A 17,205-nucleotide genomic window follows, 5' to 3' on the forward strand; every position below is an offset into this window, starting at 1 on the left:
GTGGCTTGATGCCATTTGTAGAGATGCTTTTCTCTCTTGTTGCATTGGGTGACTACAGAAGATTTGCTTTTCTGTTCTGGAGCCAGAGTTTAAAAAGGAATCTAATTTCTGTCAGCACTGAGAAAAGTGGCTCACCTGTTAATTCCAGCTTCTGGAAGGTAACCTTGTACTCAAGGCCAGATCAATTTGTGGGTGGGGTCACCCCCATTTGCAGTTCTTTGATGCCAGGGGCTTGCTTTCAGCTTCAGCCACTTGGATAATGCACATAAGAGCAAAGTCACCATAAGGAAATGCTCAGCTGAGCAACATTAATAAGGACCAAAGAACAGTATTCTGATTCAGGAATAGAAACTGAAACTAATGTAAGACTTATAAAGGCGTACCAGTTTCCCAGGAAGCCACACACAAATCCAGAAACATCCATGGCTGCTGTCAGTGCCAGAGGTAAGTATATTTCTGTGAAAGGCAGGCCTATTTCTCCATATTCAAGTGTAAATATTTACAGTAGTTGTATCTAAAGGACTGGAGTGTAGACACAAATGTGTTTTGTTGGCACGAGGATACACAGGAGACAAATGTGGATTTGTGTTTTATGTCTTTGAATACATTATCATACCTTGAGTCTTAGGTCTAGCTTCAAAATATTAACATAATTTTGTTAACCTTGGTGTGGCAGGCAGAATTCAAAATCTAAAAGGACTTTTACTGTGAAAAGAGATCTCAAAGGCATTTAAGAATGGAGGAATTTAGTTAGCTTATGTATTCATCTATTTTATTTTCATTGTGATAAATAACTAAAATATTCTTCTTAAAGAATCAGGGCAACAAGGCTGTGCAAGGAGTTGATTGTGTCTCTGTTGATGTGGAAAACTATTTTCTTCCTGTTAAAATGTAATTTTACTCTGTATAATTCATAATTTCTTATCTTCAAGAGCTAAGCTGCAGAAAAATGCCTTTAGTATCTTAATTCTAAGTAAATTTAAAAAGAAATCTTTATTATATTATGTGTAATACATAAAAACTAAAAATAAAATTAATTATTTTTATTTTATATACACTTAAAAATTTTAAAAATGAAATTAATTATTTTATGAAATAAAATGATGATTCCTGGATCTTTAAGTTTTCTATTGGTGGATTTTTACAAAATAAATAAGTAGCCTTGATCACCTGCAATTGTTTTCCTCTAGACCCTCAGCTGGGAAGGGATGAATTATGAGATCTAGAATCTCAGCTAGGAAGGGATGAGTCATGGGGTCAAAGTTGCTTGCCACCATGGAAGATAAAATATGTATAATCAGCAGGGCCGCTTTGCCACCCTGTATGTATTTGTTACCCTCCTTTCTGTACCGATATTTTGTTCCTTGGCACTGATATTTTAAATTTTTTTAGAAAGTTACAGGGTAAGTGAAGATGGGAAGTCGGTTGTGGAAATCTTTTTGTCTAGATTGCCAAGATTATGAGTACCAATGAGAAAGTGGCTCAAGCTTTGCCTGTCTCGTAGAAGTGGTTTGGAAGTTTTAAAGGGATAACATTTGATTCTGCTCTTTGATTAGTCAGGGAGAAAGAGATGCAGTACTGCTGAAATCAGGGAATTCAAACTTGAGTGTTTCCAAAATCAACCATAATGTGCTAAACTGAGCAAGAGTTCATGTACAACAGAGTTTAAACAACTAACAAGTTCAGCTTCCAGGTAGTAGTGCACACCTCCTGCCTCCCAGAGTGCCTGTCCTGCTGTGCTGTGATTACTTATTGAGCCCTTTTAGAGAAAAGAGATTTGGCAGGGAGTGGATAGTACTGAAAGGAGTCTGGACAGAAAGGGTAGAGGAAATTTTGTTTTCTGACCTGCTATCCTCAGTGACCCACAAATCTTTTCTACACAGGTTCCTCATCCAGAGAGAGCAACCAAGGGTAAGAGATGTAAGTCACTCACTGCTGCCTGACTTACATGGCAATTTCCAGAGACAGCCTTGTGCCTTCTTTTATTCTTACTATCCCTTCCTTCACTCTTCCTTTTCCAGTTGCCTTACTGCTTTGACTGATGCTGATCTCTGAGTGATGATGGGGTTGCTTACCCACCCAACAGTTCTCAAGGAGGTGCTGGGGGTGTTCTGAAGTTGTCATCAAATTCCAGATTTAGATCGCTAAATCCCAACATTCTTCAAGCTGCTCATTTCTGATGGGAAAAGCTGGGAGTGGGAGTCCTGGCTGATATTGAGAGTAGGCAGTGCACAATGAGACCAAACATCATTGAGGTTCTGAGATCACAGTACTGCTGCTACTCTTCTTCAGGTGGAAGATACAGCCAGGAGACTTCCAAAGAAATTACTCACCTAGCCAAAAGGCACAGGTGGTGTACCTGCTGTATGAAATCAGGTGGAGAAGACGTTCTGTCTGGAGGAACTGGTGCTCAAACAATCCTGGACAACATGCTGAAATCAACTTCTTGGAAAATCATTTCAATGACAGGCGACAAGCTCCTTGCTCCATCACCTGGTTCCTTTCAACTAGTCCCTGTGGAAACTGCTCCAGAAGGATTCTGGAATTCCTGAGGTCACACCCGAATGTGACCTTGAAAATATATGCAGCCAGGCTGTTCAAGCACCACGATGCCCATAACCGACACGGTCTCCGCAGCCTCATGATGAATGGAGTCGCTGTACATATCATGAATCCTGAAGGTAACCCAGCTGCTCTTTGTCTAAGTGTGGATTGAAAGCTCTCTTAGTTTGTAACACAGGTGATGACTGGCTTTGGGAGGACTAGTGAGTGCAAAAATGTTGCTCTCTTCTGCCTTATTTCTTCCCCAATCCTGTACAGCAGCAGGACCGGCATGGTCATTTCCTCTTGCTAAATCTGAACATGGAGGATTGGAGGTTTCTCTAGCTATCCACACCTCCTTTACATGCAGTGCAAAATCCTGGGCAATACAGAACCTGTCCCTCCTAGAATACACATGCAGATCAGCCTGCCAGCTGCATCAAGTAATTGGTTTCCCTTTGGAGCTGGAGAAAAGAAGGAAACTTGTCTTAAGGAGACTTTCAGATGATGCATCACAGAAGACACATCTTGCACGTGTGCCTTTTTGTGTGTGTGTCTTGCTTGCCTAGTGATGTTTGGATGTAAGAACAGTCCAGACAAGCAGCTCACAAAAAGGAATGTATATTTGAACAGATGAACCTCACACACCTGTGTGGGTACTTACCACTGGAGTGTGGGGCTACAAAACCCACCAGGTCAAATGTAATCTTAAAGGACATTGCTTATACTGGGGGTACTGTCTCTGGGATTATAGCACCAGAGCATTGACAGAATTTCTGGCCATCCTGTCAACACTAAGATCAATATGAAACCGCTAAATGTTAGAGTATTCACTCCTGGTTTTCCCTGATCATTGGGATAAGTCAGACAGATTTGTGATTGAAGCAGCTTATCTTACCAAAGCTGTGTTCTCAAGCACAAGGCTGCCAAAAGGAGAGCCTGACCAGCTCTGACTGCATGTCGCACTTCCCTTTTCTCTCCTGCCACTTGCTGATTCCCTCTCTCTTGGCTTTAGGCCAGAGGGTGCTATTTGTGATAAGGGTTGCCCAAGCCACCACAATGATCAATTTCTGTCTCTGGCAATTCATTTTTAGACGTATTGCTACTCTGTAGAGTTTTGGTTCCCCTTTCCACTAACTTATTTGTGTAGTTATTTGTGTACCCCTTGTATGAATATCTTTGTCCTTTACTGTATTCTTACTGAGAAACAAATGACTCATTGACATGTTAATGAAGAAAGAACTGGGCATCCTTTCATTAAAAGTGACTGTGTATCTCTCTTCTTAGATTACAGTTACTGCTGGAGAAATTTTGTTGAATACCAACCTGGAGAAGACCATTATCAGCCCCAGAACGTCATTCTATACTTCTTCCTGAATTCCACAGAACTCTTTCATATCTTTTTGGTTAGTAGGCACCTGAAGAAAACACCAAGAGTGAAAATAAATGCAAAAAGTCCAAGGAAAAGGAGGTTTAGATGATCTTAGCAATGGTGTTAGCAGAAATGATAGTAGGAAAAAAAAAGCATGGTCTTGATGCTGCATAAGCAGAGAGCCAAGCAGGCAAGGGATTGCCAAAGGACTACAGTGCTACATTGTGCCTTTGTGGCCAGCAGCAGAGAAGAAAAGAGATTTAGCAGTAGTGTCAGATTTTAACTAAGGAAAGGGTACATTATTTCAACCTTCTGCATTAATCAGCTACCAGTACATTAGCTTGCAGTTTACTGGAGCTGTTTGACCCCAAAAGCTCCTTCAGCTCCGTAATCATGATTCAAGTATTCTCTTTTTGCCTCTCAGGGCAGGACCATGGATTTTAGTTAAGTTCTGAGCAAGTTCAAAAGCCCAGATGGGTGAATTGACCTTCAGGATCAGGGTTTACAGATAAGAGTGTCGTATGACCATGATCTGTTTTCCCTATTTCTTGCAATCCATGCAACTGCAGAAGTTATTTGTACGGCCTGATATCCTACTCAGAAAGAGGAAGTGGTCTGCTGGACAGGAGAGAAGATCAGGAGTTAACTGCGGGGCTCAGCCACCCTTTGTGGAACAAGCCTGTTCTTGCTGGATCTGGTCCCTCTGTGCAGAATGGATGGCAAGAGGTGGAGGAAGGGATGCACGAAACTGCTGTCAGGAACTCAGAGTCACAGACACAAAATGATGCAGGCAGGAACTTACAGTCATAGATGCAAAACTCACCTGTTTGTAGGATGCTATGAATGCCTTGTTTTATTTCTGGCTGAGGAAAAGGCACACATTACATTATATTTCATTTCAGTTCCATCCACCCCAAACATTACATAGGACTTTCAGTAACTCGAGACCTTTCCATTTCTTGTCTGAGTAAGACACTCAGGTGATAAGATACACAGTCAGTAGCAATATCCAGTCAGTCAGCTGATCTAACAAAGTACTTTATGCAATGAATGGTTTAGGAGACATTTTTCCCTTGGTTTTCAGCCTTTCAGACTCTCCTAATGCCTGAGATGATTAAATAATTCAGCAGTTTACGCACGATCAGGTGTGTGGTGTGACGCCTGCGGGGAGCTGAGCAGAGCTGTCTGCTGAATGCTGTGAGTGCTGACAAACTGCTGCTGACTCAGCACCATTCCCTGTACAGCACTGCAAGGGGAATCTGCCCTTCAGCTCCTGGTTTTAAAGAGCCAGCTAACAAATTGCCTGTCCCAACCAGGCAACCCTGGTGATTTTTGCAAAGTCCTGCTGGCTGGGAAGCCTGCTGGAAGTCAGGCACCTGCTCAACTGCTCTGCTGTCTCAGCTAAACACAAGCCACCCCTCAAATGAAGGCGAATAGGGCCCATCATCAATATTTCTGACTAGCTACCAACCCTCTGCAAGAGGAATGGGAATGTCTGTATGCTCAGCCCTTTGGAACATCCTGCCCTGTTTTACTAATTATGCAGAGGTATAATGAGGTGAGTGAGCTCCAGGCATGTGCTCCAGAGAAATACACGCTGCTGCATCAAGCCCTGGCCTCCCAGGCAGAAGAAAGACCCTGAGGAACCAGACGGGATTTGGTGGAGTACCACTGCAAAGGGCAGGGGGCTGGGGCACTTGCCCTACGAGGAGAGGCTGAGGGAACAGCCTTTCCTAGACCTAAAGAGAAGGTGGCTGAGTGGGATCTAACTGCAGTTTTCCACTACAGAAAGGCAGTAAAGACATAGCCAAAATCTCCTCAATGACGCACAGAGAGAAAACCAGGTAGCACACACAAACTGCAATGAGGGAAATTCCAGCAGGATAGAAGGAAAATGTCTCTCCTGACAATGGTGCTGTACTGGAACCTGGAGAGGCTGTTGCCTCCATCCCTGGAGACGCTGAAAACTTTCCTCTGGCTGCCAGATCCAGCCTTGGAATTATCCATGCTGCAAATATGGTGTGGTACTAGAAACCGCTGAGGGGGCTTTTCTAACTCCCCCAAAAATCTGCCTTTCCACAGGATCCAACTGCACTTCCCCCGCATTCAGCTATGCAAGTTACCACCTTTTAAATACTTCTGTTTCTAAACTGTAGAATTCTAAATTCTACTATTCTGTGTCTAAATGGTAGGAACGGCATACATGGCACAGTAAATTATGAGGTGCTACCTTGTGGTCTGGAAAAATGTGTCCCAAGGGAGATTATCTAACTCACTGAAGGAAGATTAGAGTGATCTCCTGGAGTAGATGTTTTATTTTAAAATTCTCTATCATGCTGAAGAGACAGCTTAAGCTTTTGGTATCTAATTTTTAACTTTTTTTTCCCCTTCCTCCTAGGGATTTCCTCCACTTCTGCCAAACTGAATGCTAATGAACATCACCACCATGCTTTCAAGCTCAATTTGTGCGTCAATACAAAATGCCAGACCCTGGCGGTCTTTTTTGCTGCAACCTTGATAAGTTTCTTGCTGCCTCCAGAGAAGATTCATATCACTGTCTGGGCATTGCTAAGTGTGGAACAGAATAGAAGGGGCACATGAGAAGCCATCAGGAAGCTTGGATGATGCAGCCAGGCATCCAGGCCACTCTGGTCTTTACAGAGCTTCCTGAGAGTCCAGTGGGGATGGAGACCATTCCCCACAATCAGGGCTTCCAGGTCTGCAGATTCTGCAATCAGATTCTGCAAGTGCCCTCTTGAGAGGCCAGCATGTAACATTTTTCCTGCTCTGATCTGTTCCAAAGAAGTAATGAGCCATGCATTCCTGCTCTCAGAATTTCTTATGAAGATCGCTTTTATGGCTACGTGTGTATGTTTCAGAAAATATTTCATGTTATTACAGTATTTATGCAATACTGTAATAATACTTCATTTTAAAGTTTTATTTATGAGTGTAAGCATTTTTTATGACTATAAAACCAGTGTAATAAAAGGGAAGATGTCAACACTGTGGAAATTTTGCTTTTCTTGTTCAGCTCCTTGGTACACTACCTTCCCTTGTAATTCCATACGCTGGAGACATAGCTGTTCATTGCAAACTGGGGAAACAAAGTAAAAAGTCTCTGCTTTTCCAGCTGGAAACATGGAATGGAATGGAATGGAATGGAATGGAATGGAATGGAATGGTGAAGTAGGAGATATTGAAGAGCTCTGAGCTCTCTCTACTGGCAGAAGGCAAAACGAAGATAGACATGTGTTGGGTATTGCAGCAGTTTTGAATTTGAACAGTAAATAATGCAGATCATCTGAATGAATCATGTGGGGAGCTCCACTTGTCATGAGTCCCAATCTCTTCAAGCAGGAGGCCCACTGTGTGATCTCACTGGAGAATGTGCTGATGCTGGGATCCACAACGTGCACAAATGATACCTTGAAGAAAAAGGCAGGGGCTGGAGGAAACCGTGCCTATCTCTTCCAGTTTATTAATGCTTATAGCATCCTTTGGCCATGCCAAAATCTCCAGATGTTTAGCAGACTACTGAGACAGCCAGAAAAGCTGCAGGCTGAGGAAGCAGCTCCAGTCCCAGCAGTATGAGAGTGTACCTAAGGCTGAGCACAAGTGGCTGGGGAATGTCTCCTACGTTAGTCAAATAAAACAGCTCCCAGCAATGTATAGCACAGCTAAAGTTTTTTCCCCCTGTCCAGGGCCTCATACTGGATGTCACATGCCCTCTTTCTGGACATTATAATGTTTACTCTTTGTTTCTTTAGGGAGCAATCAAATCACTTGATCAACAGGCAGTTTAGTACAGCAGAGTCCATAACCCTTCATGCCCAGGGCTCACCCCTTTCCCACTGAAGGCAGGAGGACAAACTTCTTCTGGTCTGTTTGGAAGCTTGCTAGTTCCAAGTCAGCCCAGTGAAGTTTTTCACACTAGTTTTATCTGCCAGAATGAATTTTCACCCTGCTGTACCTCTGCTGTGAGAGCCTAGAAGTGGGTCTACCACACTGGTATCCTTTAAAGGTAACCACGGAAGGCAGCTGGTCTGCTCTCATCTTCTTCTGGCCCTCTGGACTGGTAAAAACATTGTGCCAGCTTGTAGGGTGGGATAGTTCTTAAACGTGAATTAATGACAAGGTTATTGAGGAGACATCAACACTCCCCCTGCGCTGGAACTTGAGTGCAACAGCAGCAACAGCAATGGAGTTTTAGCCATGTCTGATGTAGCATTGGAAGCCTGAGGGGAAACCTGCCTAAGACAGAAATGTGTGAGAGGTCTAAAAGCCAAAAGCAGCCTTCAGAATATTGCTGGTCTTTGGTGCCTCCTCATCTGCCATGACCACTGCTCTTGCAACACCCCACTTTCTCCTTCCCCAGCAGAGGCTGTGCTCATCATTGCTCACATTGTCTGAATAAGGGGTCTCTTCTCTGCCAAATCCCTTCATGTTTCTTCTGTGAACCAAGTCTGACTTCTATCACTGTGAATATTTAATACATATGTGATGAAATAATGACATTTCTACTCATAGGAACGCTAAAGGGTCAGCACCAGGGAGAGTAGAAAAGCATACTCAAAGACAATGCTAGACACAAATATATCTAGGCTGAAAATCCCCTGAAGGGACAAGTAGCAAGGGACCAGATTCCATGACCCTGAAACCCCTTTCTATCCTGATTTCCAAGTACCAGCATGCAGGCGAGGAAGAGAAAGCAAGGAGGGGGAAGACACGCTGGTGTTTGCAAGGGTCTGGAGTGTGTCTTTGCACTGTTTAATGGTAATCTGTTTCTTATTATTGCAAAGTCCAAGGACACTGTGTACTGACCTGGAGTAATGCTGTGTGCAGCTGTGGGAATGATGTCAGTGTCCTGCTCTTCTGTGGGTATGTTCTAGGGGCTGCTGAGAGACAGGATTTGGGAGCTGTTTGCAGCATGGATCAACGACTCTTCAAGGCAGTACCCTCAGCAGGGTGCCAGACACCGCCAGGACACACCAGGAGGTGGCAGCCATGCCCAGCTGGCCACACCAGTCACCATCCCAGCCCATTTGTCCTCATTCCTCTGCTGTCAAGGACTGATCCTCTACAGCTACCTGGATGTGCCTGTGCCTTGTTCACTGCTGCAGACCACGGAGTGTTGATCAAGTGAGACTGGGCTTTCAGCCAGCACCAAGGCCCCTGCTGTGGCTGTTCCCACAGTCTAGGGAGGAAATGCCCTCCCAGAAATCACAAGCCCCCATTTCCCACATCTCAGGCAGCTGAGACTGGAGGTATATTTGCCACAGGCCCTTGAGAGCTTAGCTTTTGCCCAGGACCATATGAAGGAGAGAGACACCTAGAATAGCACACCCACAATCTCCATAAGGCTGTAAAGATAAGTGGTCCTCAAGAATATATTAGCAGTAGTGAAATGTTCACTATATGCACAGTCTACAAAGCGAGAAAAATCTCTTAGGTTTAAAAAGTAATGTTACTGCATAACAGTCACCCTCCAGAGAGTTATTCTTGGCAGAGACACCTAAAGCGTTTGAGGTTGAATTAATTTAGAAAGCCAAATTAAAGAATATCTTGTAAGAAACAATATGAATTCGTGTTTGTGAATAGAAAAAGCACAGTTAAAACAACCTCCATAGCAAAAGAGCTAAATTCCTATAGCTGAATCACATGGGTTAACTCTGGGATCCACTCTGAACTTACTGATTTATGTTCATAAGAATCTAATCATAGGATGTATTCTTAATGTAGTTCATGATTCTTTGCATTTACTCATTGCATTTTCTTCTGCCTTGATCCACAGGGTTACATTGTCAATAACTTCAAAACTACAAGTAAAAGTATGAAGACAGTTCAATATTTCCAGGTTGTGCCGCCAGAAATCAGGAAGAACGGATGACACGTCAATCCTCTGTGTCCAGTTTATCTCCTTCACCCACATGAGACCAAAAAAAAGACAAAACCAGATGCTGTATGTAAGACCTTTATTTGTATAAATATATGCACCATATGAAACAAATATACAACACCATGCTTGCAAATTAATGCTTTGCAAAGGGCTCTCAGTGGTATTCTTGGTCGAAATTCCTTAAGCTGAGAGTGCCTCAGGAGCCTGAAGATGTAGGAAGCTTGTGATGCACCTGGTTGTGACCTCTCCTGGCAGGAGGAGCCCTGTAGGATCAGGGCTCTCTGCTGTCCTCCTGCAGCTGGCCTAGACCAGAGAAGGTGCTCTGAGGAGCCTCCAGCCTTGTGCAGAAAGAGGAACAGGATGGAGCAGAGAACTTGCAGCCATCATGAAGGAAATGACAGAGCACACCCAGAGGGTAGGACACAGCCTTGTCACAGCCTCAAGAGGTTAGATTGGAGAGGGCAGTCCAGCTGTAATTTAGGTGGTGGGAAGGTGGTGGTGAGCAGGCATGAACTGTGAACAGGTATCTTCAGCTTGTAGAGACTGTGTCCACAAGATCAGGAATTAATGGGGTTCCCTATTGCAAACAAACTGATTGCCAGGCAGGAGGATGGTTTGATTTTTGCCCCTACAGAATACATCTATTGACAGGCTAAAGAGTTTTGTGTATGCCAGGATTTTTTTCTGGCCAGCCCTTAGTACAATCACCAACTAGACATTGCTGGCCATATTATGGACAATAAAAGACTTGGAAAAACAGAAGACTGGGACTGTAAAGGTACCTCCAGCAGAGGCAGTTGGCTGGGGAGGGAGCATATTGCATATCTGGTCTAGGGGGAAGTGTTCAGTGGGTGAAGAGCACCCCACACAGCGAGAGCTGTGCTGCTCTGTACACATCCACTTAGACAGACCTGCTGGCTTCAGGTGAGCTACCTGGGCTGTCAGGGACTCACTTCTATACTCTCAGCTGAGCTTTCTAGTAGCTGGCCAAGTTTGCTGTTAATACATAGGCTGTACCGCTTCAGTCGTGGTGGTTTTCAACTTCCTACCAACATCCAGAAGGAAAAATAAACCACTTCACAGGGGAGGACACAGAGCAGCAGAGCGTAGTGCAGCTCTAAGAGTAAAAAAATGTGCTCCCTGAAGCCTTCATGAGATGTGCAGGTCACTGCAGAGCCAGTGAGAACACAGTCACACAAACAGCTCTGCAGGCTGTCTGCTCCCACCAGGGCGAGGCTAAACCCAGAGTTCCATTTAGTGGATCACTGGATTAGCCCTGCAGGGACTGAGGGGAGGCAAATCACTCTGGCAATGTCGCTGCAGTCCTGGCTATTTCCAGTTAGCAATGGATAAGTGTGAGCCTGGGGAAGGTGTCTTCACATGATCAGCCTAATTCTCCTTGGAAATAAAAAGTAAGGATAGTCTTATCTCTAGACACAGGGCTGGAAGGAAGAGCAATGTAAGGAGGGAAGAGGAGAAAAGCAGAGAGTTCTAAATCAACTCCCTGTTGCAAGAGAGAGAGTTGGAAATCAACAAGTGTTTGCGAAGTCTTCTGATTGCTGATGACTTTCACTTCAAAGTCCCAGAATTTTAAAAGCATCTCGTAAATCATCTACTTCATACAGTGGCTGCAGGACAAAATATAAATGGCAGGTCAGTTGTCAAGTGAGCAGGAACCCATGAATATGGGGAAGGAATGGCAGGAGATGGGGTGAGAGGTGGAAGAAGGGGGAGTGAACAAGGAGAGGGGAGATAAAGAGAGTTGGGGGAAGAGGCATAAGGGATGTGGAAGATGAAGACACATGAGTGACTGAAATGGCAGACGGCAGGGATGAGCAGCAAGAGCAGAGAGGAACTGTAGTGAGGAAGAGAGGAATTAAGCTTTAAGAGGGAAGAGGCACTGGAAGAAGAAGGAGAATTGGCCCTTACCAGAAGGATTCGTCGAAGTTTCCTGGCAAGATGGACAGAGTTTTCATGCAGCCCTTCCCAGCCTTTGAATGCTTGTTCCCTGTTCTCCACAAATGTGTTCCAGCAGTAGAAATAATCTATGCAAGGTACAGGGGAGTTACAGGGTGCTCAACAGGACATTGACCTCTCCTAGGATCACTAAGTCATCACACTGCATCATCTTCTCTGGCTCCTTGCCCTACCTTCTCCCCCTCTCCTGGGTCTCTCTAACGCCCCTTAGCTCTCCCATCACCTCTTTCCTGCCTGCACAACTCACCCTTGAAGGTCATGATGGCAATTTGTGCCCCTGCCTTGTGCAGGCGCCTCAGCCCCTCGGGCTCTGCCTTGCGGTCCTCGCAGAAGTAGAGGCGGGCCATGAAGATGCGGAGGGTCAGGTTGGGGTAGGAGCGCAGGAAGTTGGCGATGTGCTGGGCGCAGTCGTAGCAGGGGCTCCAGGAGGTGAACCAGGTGATTCGGTAGCAGCGCCCCGGGTCCAGGTCCCAGGCTGCGATGTAGCGCAGGAAGAGCACCTCGACGTGACAGCCCATCTTCGGGAAACCGGGAGAGAGGGACAGGGCAGGGCGTGAGGTGAGCGGGGAGAGCAGGGAGGTAAGCAGGGCAAGGAGGGAAGGGGGGCGTGGATGGGGTGTGGGGAGGAGGAACACGGTGGGGCCGTGTTCTTGGCTCAGCACACGCGGGGAGAAGGCACGGTAGTACTTAAGGGCTAGAGAAGCACAGGAGGGCACTGGTGTGGAGGGATGTACACACGGGACGGGCAGGAGCTGAGCAGGAAGGTAGGTGGACTGGTAACACAGCAGGGAGTGTGGATGTCTTGCCGGTAACACACTCGGGGGTAGCACAAAGTGCAGCTTCACCTGGAGGCTGCATCCCTCCAGCCGTGTGTACCAGCACAGCGCCGGGGTGTGCCGCGTTGCTGTCACAGCCCTCTGTTCCCTGCTGCCCCGGGCAAACTGGAGCTGCAGGCACCTCTGAGCAGGGTGGACACGTGTTCCCCGTACCTGGTTGCGCAGGTATCCGAAGTCCAGGGAGCATGAGGTGGCACTATCCCGGCGCTTTACGACATAGCAGAGGTAGGTTTCACGCCGGCCCTTGGCCTTGCGCAGGTTCCTGAAGTTGTAGAGGAAGAGTCTCCTTTGCATGAGGATGCTGCAGGAGAAGACAAGGGAGAATTTGCATTAGCCCCACCTGCAGCCAGCACTTTACCATGTCTCTGTTGAGGGCTCAGCACCAAAAATATCCTCTTCACATCCAAGCTTCTCTGTACGAGAAGAGTGTCAGTAATTTGCATGAAATGTTCTAGGGAAAGGATGCAGACGTGACTCTGGGGATGAAGCAGGTGACCTTGTGAGTGGAAATAGTATGTGAATTAGCAGTGATTAGTCAAACAGCAACTATGGCTGGGCAGAGTGTGAACATATCTGAAAATATCCAGAACATGGACACCAATGGGGGAGAAGGATGAAGGCATCTAAGACCTGTGAAGATGAGAGGCCATGGAGTTCAGGCATCACGAGATGTTATTTTTGCTTTATGAAACCCTGAAAATCCACTGGGGCAAGGGTCAGATCAATTTTACTCTCTCCGGAGAAGACTGGACCGAACTTCTTCCAAACACTGCCTAAAAGAGCAGAGTTGAAAGTGTGCAGGACTAGGGAAAGATGCCATCCACGAGCCAATAGAATATATAAAGGGTAGGCATGCTGACACCTCTCCAGACACAAGTACCATTTCCACAGCAGATAGACATTAAGACTGGCATGGACCTGCTCCAAGGATCCTTCTGGGGAGAGGCAGCAGGAGCACAGGGAGGGTATAAGGTAGTCATGAGCCATATCTAACAGCCTCGCTGCCAAGTGGAGGGGCACAGGCAGCTGGGTTCATTGAGGTGAGATACTCACCTCCTCCGCAGCAATGCAAAACAGAAGTGAATAGGTTAAAAATAATCACCTCCTTTGTCATCTTTTCCCACTGTTAGGCTGATGTTCTTCAGCACAAAGATAGGGTAAATTTAAGAGATAATGGGCTGCGTTTTCTGGACAATCTCCTATCTCCAGCGAAGCATAGAAAAGGGGAATTTGGGTTTGTTAGGAATTTAAATCAGATTTAAATCTGAGAGTCTAAGCACATGTATACACCCTTCATCTGTTTGGCAATGTCGCCATAAAGCTTAAACACTGCAGAGCACTTAATGACCAGCTAACAGGCATCCTCTCTGCTCCTCCAGGAGCTTTTGTCCCTTGAGCACCCTGACACATGGCCACTGCATCACAGGTACTCATTCATACACTCATGCACATCCTCTTGCCGTTTGTTACCTAGTGATGTACTTTGAGGTTGTGTGACACTCCCTACTGCTCCTCATCTGCATTAGACACGTTCTCCTTCAGGCACCCTTGCTCCCCTGATTGTCCTACAGACAGGCAAATGACTCTTGCCTGCCCTGTCTCCTTCAGCCTGCAGTGCAAAAATACCTGTCCTGTTCACACAGAAAGAGGAAGCACACACTACTCTGTTATGCCACGCTTTATACTGACAGGCTCCTGCAAAAGCACATCACGTGCGAGCATGTCTTCTGTCCATAGAGAAGACTGCACTCACTCAAGAGGGTAAAGCATCCCCATTAAGCCTTTCATTAAGCCAAATAACAGTGTGAGGCCATTCCTGGAGGTCTGTCCCTTAAGCACTATTGCAGTCCTGCTCTGTTGGGCTTGCAGGTTTTGTCAGGAGTAGAGCACGAGCTGATCCCACTGCATTCGTCACCCCTTTCTCTGGCTGTTCACGTTGTGTGTGTGCTTCCCATACCCATTGTATGTTCTTCATCATCCTTCTCACACTTAGAGCTGACTCACTTCCTACCACTTAAGAATCACCCTATCCCTGCCTTTGTACAAACACAAATGAACACCTGAGTCTTTTCCTAAAATACACACACACACATTTGTCTCCTCATGAAATTATCAGCCAGTGGTTCACCTCAGGTTTCTAAGTCTTAGATGTATTATTACAGGGATGTGGAAACGATTATGCCCTGTAACAGGTGCTGGAGAGGGGATCAGTTCTGTAGTGATAGAGCCTCAGGTTGTCCAAAAGAGATAACCCAGAAAATTGTACAGGTGTGATAGGCCAGAGACTTGCAAAGCACTTACCTGGAGTGTGCCACAACTGCAGAAAACAAAGCAGAGGCACTGTGCACAAGGCACTTGCTTGCTGAAGAAACATATAAACCAGGTGAAAAACAATTATGTTGATGTTTTGATGTTTCATTAAAACCCATATGGAAAAATGCTCTTAATCACATAAAAAAATAAGGGAAAACAGACTTCCTCTATCTTTTTTTTTTTAAGTTTTGGGCAAAATAATTTGCTTTCAAAATGTTTCTGGTCCTTCTTCTAATTGTCCCTTTTCTTGTCTCATTCCATTTTTCTCTATTCAATGTTGTTTTCCCCTGCAGAGTAGCATGTGGATGCAAATAAGAGTGAAGAACAAGAAATGACCCCAAACCACAGAAAAATAAAATTACCATCACTTAGATTACTTTTTTCAGTTTCATAAAAAATTGAAGACAATTTGAATCACAGAAGACATTTGTCCAACTATAAATGTTCATTTACATCCGTTATTTTTCTCCCTTATCCTCTGGAGTTCACCGTCCCAGGGTTTTTTCCCCTAGTGAGGATTTCAGAATGTGGCTGGTGTGAACAGAATAATGAATGAACAGATGTTGTGTGGAGCAACTGAGCAGATGTCTGGTTAGGTATAAACTGCTGGATACACATACAACTCCTATGGCTATAGCATAGCTCAAGGGAAAGCAGCAAGGACACAGGAGCTGGGATTATAACTGGGCACTGAAGAAGCAGCCTGAACAGAGATCTTCTCCTCATATAAAGAATCATGACATCAGAACGAAGGCCCCTGAGTGTGTGCATAGTATGCAATTGTGGAGAGTGATTAGTCATAATAAGCTCGCAGAGTAATTGCAGTGCAGGTAGAGGATTGAGGTGCTTAAGCGGCAGATAGCATCTGACTGTTCATCCTTCTGTTATCATCCTTTGTTTCTAGAAAAGAAAAAAAATGAAAGGAACAGAGAATAGCCACAAGAAAGAAATGACAGAGAGGGAAAAGAGTGCAGGTGGCAGACAGTCAAAGAGAAAGAACATCAGAGACACAGAGATGCAAGTTGCAAGAGCAGGACAGATCAGTGACTCAGATGAGGGAAGGAATGGTCAACACCAAAGGGAAAGCAAGCTAATTCTGACAGAAAGACTCTCATCTCCCATATGAGCAAGAAACTAGAGGCACTCATTTTACCTGTCCATGACTCCCAGGGTCTCTCTCAGGTGATGGGATTACAGGGAGGTTATCTTGCAAACTCTGTCTGTGCAGCCCTCTGACCTGATGTACAGAAATGTGGACTGGCCTGTGGGTCCCCTCCCCATTCACCCCTATCTACTCCCTGCTGGCTTTCATCGGGGTGTGGTTGAGGGAGGAGTTTGAAGGGTCTCTGGAGCTGCAGGAGCCGAAGAGAAAAGTGTTGAGATGCAAAGGGCATCAGTTCTGAAAGATGCTCACCACCCATTGGTCACCACCCCCCCTTGCACTGCCTACTGGCCCCCCCACCTGCAAAATTATTCTGAAATAATATCAACAGCATAGCAAGGCAGGAAACATTGTCTAGTGGTTAGAGGGGGGCCTGACAGCTTATGTACCACTAATGTGAATGTGGGCAAAACCACACCATCCCTTCGGGCTTCACATGACACAGCTGTGCAGGGATGGTGGTGACCCTGCCCTGCTCCACCACAGAGGCAACTCTGTGCAGCAACCTGGAGCCACCCTGCTGGAAGCAGCTCAGGGAACACCAAATTGTTGGCAGACTTTCCCAGCTCCTCTGTGCCCCCCTGAAAGGCCTGGCAGTTGCATGGAGCAATACTGAAGCTGAAGATGAGTGAGAAGGACTCGGCTCCCAGGGCTCAATGGGGAGTGGCTGGCCTCACTTTGGCACCTGAACATTGCCACGGGTGTCTGAGCCCTGTCAACATGCCAGGGGTGGTGGCAGACCTGCATTGCAAAGCTGCACACGAAGCACCGTGGGGAGTGACTGGGTCTGATCCGGCTGTTCCAGGCGGTACTGGCACCAGCACTGAGCTCTGCCGGTGGCAGGGTGGCACTCAGGACCCCCTGACTGAGGTCTGCCCTGTCACAGCCAGGCTGGCACTCAGGATGCACACACCTTGCTCTGCCAGCTCTGCTCTGGGCTACCCAGGCTCTGCTCCTGCCTGGCACCCATCCCCTCTGCAGGGCTGGACCGCCGAGGGATGGGGCAGTGCAGGGAAATTCTGCTCCCATCGTGCCTCAAGCGGGGCATGGCTGAGAAGCACGGTTTTTGTTTACCTCACGCTAGGGTAGTTCTTCGTTTTTTCTC

The 17,205-nt window shown here is 46.0% G+C and overlaps 2 protein-coding genes across 2 annotated transcripts; one reads left to right on the top strand and one right to left on the bottom strand.

Moving 5' to 3' along the window:
• Positions 1–422: 422 nt before the first annotated feature.
• On the top strand, positions 423–6,899 carry LOC106859836 (C->U-editing enzyme APOBEC-1-like). The gene is made up of 4 exons (XM_088159275.1): positions 423–444; positions 2,256–2,681; positions 3,829–3,947; positions 6,312–6,899. Exons 1-4 carry the CDS (start codon positions 423–425, stop codon positions 6,336–6,338), a joined length of 594 nt encoding a protein of 197 aa, XP_088015401.1. The 3' UTR covers positions 6,339–6,899.
• A 2,975-nt stretch (positions 6,900–9,874) lies between these two features.
• AICDA (activation induced cytidine deaminase) lies at positions 9,875–16,939 on the bottom strand. The gene is made up of 4 exons (XM_088159187.1): positions 12,779–16,939; positions 12,037–12,307; positions 11,742–11,857; positions 9,875–11,440 (listed from the first exon to the last, which is right to left on the bottom strand). The coding sequence occupies exons 1-4, from the start codon at positions 12,917–12,919 to the stop codon at positions 11,387–11,389; spliced, it is 582 nt and encodes a 193-aa protein (XP_088015313.1). The 5' UTR covers positions 12,920–16,939; the 3' UTR covers positions 9,875–11,386.
• Positions 16,940–17,205: the final 266 nt, after the last annotated feature.

Source organism: Sturnus vulgaris, chromosome 2 (genome assembly GCF_052056855.1).
Source record: "Sturnus vulgaris isolate bStuVul1 chromosome 2, bStuVul1.hap1, whole genome shotgun sequence".
Lineage (NCBI taxonomy): Eukaryota > Metazoa > Chordata > Aves > Passeriformes > Sturnidae > Sturnus > Sturnus vulgaris.

What these genes read in the sequence shown, in the direction of transcription:
- LOC106859836 (XM_088159275.1), top strand. Translation starts at nt 423, where the DNA reads ATGGCTGCTGTCAGTGCCAGAG. An exon ending in GGCTGCTGTCAGTGCCAGAG is followed by an intron (nt 445 to 2,255) that starts GTAAGTATATTT and finishes AACATCATTGAG; the next exon opens with GTTCTGAGATCACAGTACTG. An exon ending in ACATATCATGAATCCTGAAG is followed by an intron (nt 2,682 to 3,828) that starts GTAACCCAGCTG and finishes CTCTCTTCTTAG; the next exon opens with ATTACAGTTACTGCTGGAGA.
- AICDA (XM_088159187.1), bottom strand. Translation starts at nt 12,919, where the DNA reads ATGCAAAGGAGACTCTTCCTCTACAACTTCAGGAACCTGCGCAAGGCC. An exon ending in TCGGATACCTGCGCAACCAG is followed by an intron (nt 12,308 to 12,778) that starts GTACGGGGAACA and finishes GGTTTCCCGAAG; the next exon opens with ATGGGCTGTCACGTCGAGGT. An exon ending in TGCCATCATGACCTTCAAGG is followed by an intron (nt 11,858 to 12,036) that starts GTGAGTTGTGCA and finishes TACCTTGCATAG; the next exon opens with ATTATTTCTACTGCTGGAAC.